Genomic DNA, 4,832 nt, shown 5'->3' with positions numbered 1-4,832 from the left:
GAGTTGGAGGTTGCTGTGAGCTGTGATGCCACAGCACTCTACCCAGGGGGATAGCTTGAGGCTCTGTCTCAAAAAAAAAAAAAAATTAGGTTCTTGGCATGTATGGTTGATTTCTGTCAATGATTTTTTTTTTAAATCCTTTTGTAATAGTATCTTGGCCCCCTTGGAGCTCATTGATTTTCCTATAGGTAGACAGTATTAAGAACAAACATGTGTCTATGCTTCTACTATGCCTGTTACTAAACTTTGGGCCCAAAGCAGAATTTAACAGTAAAAACTGCTTTGGAATGGACCAGAGGCCGTGGAACCAATTCCTCCCATGTAACTGAGGACACACTGCCTTTGGTTCCTCCCTCCACCAGTGAACCTCTATTTGTCAAATGGAATGGTGGCACAAATGTGAACATTTTAGTTAGATCATAAAGTAGGCACACAAGTTCTTATAATCTAAGGAAAAATAGGAAAACATGATTATCTTTTCCACCTAATCATGTATTTGTCATGTGATGCCTTGGCATGCGTCTCTGCTGGCAGAACATGCCGTCACTTCAATTATATTAAGTCAGCAAGGTCAAAAGGAAAAAAACCTGGAAAAAAACCTCTGAATGTAAATTTGAATTTTTTTTTTTTGTAGTTTTTGGCTGGTGCAGGGTTAATCCACCACCTCCAGTATATGGGGCCAGTGCCCTACTCCTGAGTTAGACAGGTGCTGCCCAACTCATCCATTTTCATCTTAAAAAAAAAAAACAAAACAGTACCTTTACCAGCATGTTGAATACAAATATGATTATGTTTTCTCTTGAGTGACCTTTTTTTAATTGTTGGGGACTCATTGAGGGTACAAAATAACAGGTTCCACTGATTGCATTTGTTAGGTAAAGTCTCTCAGTGATTTTTTTTTTTAAGTAAGAAAGTTTAGGAAATGTAATTTCCAAAACAGATAAGAACCAAACTCAAAGGCTGACATAGCTGAATATGCCAAGTGAGCCTGGAGAAGACCCAATAGAAATTTTTATATGGGGTATAAAATGGGTAATGCATTCTGGACCAGAAAGGGTCAACTTATCAATTCAGAGTGGTTCCTGGGGTGAGGAATGCTCCAGAACAGCATTCCACTCTGCACAGGGATCTACCCATTTGTTTTTAAATAAAACATATTTGCCCAACTCATAATTACTGGTTTTGTTTTTAAACAAAACCTTTGCCTCAGAAGCCATCCTCAGTACAAACTCTTCACTGGAATCCAGTACAGGCTCTGTCTAGTCAAGGACTCAGCAGTGTATGCTATGATGAAAGGAGTGAATAGTTTGTCTTAAACAAGGTTCCTATTTGAAAACACTGATTTCTGTTTAATAGTAGGCACGAAGTGGCTACTGCAGCCCTTTATATTTCCAAACACTGGTACATATGACTCCCAAGTATTTACAGTGGTGACTGTTACTAACCTCATTGAGGAGTTATACTTTGTCCCACTGATGCTTTCTGAACAAGTGCACACAGATTTGTGGCGAACAATTCTTTGCATTTTGGAAGGCTTGAAAATACTCATCCACTCTACATCAGACATGTGGCCGGGGGCCTCAATTATGAAGTTACTTGGGTGGCAGCACTTGGATTCACACATGTCACCTTCACCTAGACAGGCTACATTTTTCTGGGAACATGAGGTTTCAGACCTTTCCATATGATTTTGACATTCCACTTCCAGCCTCTCTGGTTGTTTGGAGCCTGGACAGTTGGCCAGACCCAGGAAAACATTGACATCATGCCATTGCTTTTCATCAGATAAAGCTGATACTTCCGAGAGTTGTTTCTCTTCATTCTGAACCTCTATTCCATTACCTTTTAGTGATTTTCCATGGATCTTGCAAAACGTAACTTTGTTTTCAGGTTCAGTCTGGATTTTTCCTCCCAGAGACCAAGGTTTTTGTTTCTCCATTAAGTCTTTTGTAAATACAGATGAGAGAGTAATTAGATTTTTTTCCCCAAATGCAGAATTAATCTGGAGTTTCTTCTCTTTGCATATGTCACAAGAGCTCTTGTCTGCCCTATTTTGCTGAATCAACATGGCCTCAAATTTTGGGTCCTTAACCAGTGACTTCTGATTTTTTTCCCTCTTATCGACTTTTGGGTGATTATTTTCAAGGTCTGATAAACACATGTCTCTGCTATGGTGGCATTACAAAAAAATGAAGGTTATAAGATATACGTGATGTGATCATCCTACATATTTCATCCCAACCTCACTAGTAGAGCTAAATTGCAATAAGAACCCCTTGTCTGGTCTTCAGAGCCCAATTCTAACTTGACCTCCTACAGGAAGCCTCTGCCCACCAAGACCCCATTTGTTTTCCATTTCCCATCCTCAACTCCTATTGCACTGGTTGTCTATACGACACAAAAAACTCAAGAATACTAAGTAAATGTGATAAAATCTTTCCATAAACCTTCTTTTACAGTTTTTCATGTCACATGTACTCAGGTATTCTAATTTGTATCATTACGATACCTTAGAAAACAATTCTTTCCTATAATGGCATAAATCATTTCATGCTTTAAAAAAAAAGAGAGAGAGAGATGGGGGCTCAGTCTGTCACCCAGGCTTGAGTGTAGTGGTATGATAGTAGCTCGCTGCAGCCTCCAAGTCCTAGGCTCACACAATCCTCCCAACTCAGGCTCCTGATTAGCTGGGACTACAGATGCAAGCCACCACACCTGGTTAATTTAGGCTTTTAAGGAATAACTACAACTCATCTTTAGTGTCTCCCAGTGGCAATGAAATTCAAAAAGGAAAAAGAGCTAGTATACAGGGGGCTTTTGCCTACAAGAGAATTCTGTGCTATTTTGGCATCTTTTGGTAGCCGTAGCTGGGATACAGAGCAACAAAGCAATGACCCCAGAAGGGCTCAGAAGGAAAGTATGGTAGGAAGTGCAGACAGGTGCAGACATCCCATTCTACAGCTAACCACCATTGCTCTGAACTCCATTCTCCCAGGGGAAGGAGCAGATGTCAATCTAGCCCAGACTATGGTTATGTCCACTCATGGGGAACCGCCCTAATCCCTCTTCCCTTTAACTATTCCTTGTAACATTTATGCTTAGAAAATTTAACTAAATTTAACTGTGGTATAGTTATATGCCTGTTAAATTAAACCACATAGTATATGTTTATATTTTAATTTTACAGAAACCAATTTTATTCTTATACTGCTTATTATAGGTAAGGGAAAACGTTTCCTATTAACAAGGGAAACAGGAAAATTGAGTTAGAAGCCCAGATCATCTTCAGCTGACCATCTACTGCAGCTGTTGATGCTGTTCTTTGGCATTCTTTCAGACAAGTACCATGTTGAATGTATCTTTTTATTCCCCATTCCTAGCCCAGTGCCTAAACACTGTGAGTGCTGAATGAATGATTGATTCATCACTGCAGTTGCTACTATAGCTCAAAACTTTCTACCCAACAGACATAAATCAAATTTAATGAATTTATTTTCATCAAGAGGCTAAATTAGGATCATGCCCAAATTCTTAGATCAGGTCTCATTGTAATCCAGGACTATAATGATAATTATCAGCTCACATACATTTATTTGGTACTATATGCTGAATAGTACTAAGTACTGGCCCATGGTAAGTAAGCAATAAATACTGATCAAATGGTAGGATAAAATATAAAATCTTATTAATCTTGCTAAGATTACCTGGATTCCAGGGCCTTTGATCCCTCCATCTTTGAGTCATATATTTGTATTAATTCCTGAGAGTTTTCCACATTGAAATTAAGAAACTGCAGATCACTCTGTTGTTTTACGTAAATCTGCCATAGATATTGATAAATTAATATAAAACGTAATAACAAAATCAAACTGAACCAACAATTAGGTGCTTTCAAACCCTATTAACTGATGAGATAGTTACAAGAGAAATATGCCAAATACATCTGCCTTTATTCGTCCTATGTCAGCACTAAGATTTATTAGAATAGCGAGTCTCCTAACCTTTACTGACCACAGTAAGACCTTCCTTATTATGTTAAATATGATATATATGTACTGTAATTAGGATTCCAAAAACACCATAAAAAGAAGTGACATACATTTTTCCTAATTTTTGTCTGTTTGTAAATATTTCTCACCTACAGAGAAGGATAAGTGAGAACATACCTGTCTCAGGTTATGCAGTTCTGAATTTGTACGTTCTTGCTTTGACTTTGCAATGTCAAGCAGCTCATCTTTCCTCTTTTCTCTCTCTACTATTTGAGAACAAATATTATTAAAACATTTTTCATCAGCCATATCAATACAAACCTCTCTATTTCCAATAATTTAATGTTTAACTAACAGGGTTTTTTGGTTATTGCTTGTGAACTTAAAAATAGCAGCATGAGGGCTGCGCCTGTGGCTCAGTGGGTAGGGTGCCAGCCCCATATATGGAGGGTGGCGGGTTCAAACCTGGCCCTGGCCAAACTGCAACAAAAAATAGCAAGGCATTGTGGTGGGCACCTGTGGTCTCAGCTACTCGGGAGGCTGAGATAAGAGAATCACCTAAGCCCAGGAGTCAGAGGTTGCTCTGAGCTGTGTGACGCCATGGCACTCTACTGAGGGTGAAAAAGTGAGATTCTGTCTCTACAAAAATAAAAATAAAAAAATAGCAGAATGGCCTACTGTGGAAGAGCTTTACCCTATGATTCTAACTAGATACTTCATCAAATGGGAAAACTTTCACAATATAAAGCTAAATCAAAACAGGATTCAGGCTCGGCGCCTATAGCTCAACGGGCTAGGGCGCCAGCCACGTACACCTAAGGTGGTGGGTTCAAATCCCCAGCC

At 38.9% G+C, this 4,832-nt stretch overlaps 1 protein-coding gene across 1 annotated transcript in view; it reads right to left on the bottom strand.

The window, feature by feature from the left end:
* The window catches only part of CCDC62 (coiled-coil domain containing 62), a 23,234-nt gene extending 18,936 nt beyond the window's left edge, over positions 1-4,298 (bottom strand). Inside the window, 3 exon segments of the mRNA XM_023516831.1 lie at positions 1,446-2,168; positions 3,705-3,820; positions 4,167-4,298. Coding sequence (XP_023372599.1) covers positions 1,446-2,168; positions 3,705-3,820; positions 4,167-4,298 — 971 coding nt within the window.
* Positions 4,299-4,832: the final 534 nt, after the last annotated feature.

The sequence above is a fragment of the Otolemur garnettii genome, unplaced genomic scaffold (assembly GCF_000181295.1).
Source record: "Otolemur garnettii isolate 467f Iridium unplaced genomic scaffold, OtoGar3 scaffold00099, whole genome shotgun sequence".
NCBI classification, from domain to species: Eukaryota; Metazoa; Chordata; class Mammalia; order Primates; family Galagidae; genus Otolemur; species Otolemur garnettii.
This window is presented reverse-complemented; position numbering and strand designations above follow the sequence as displayed.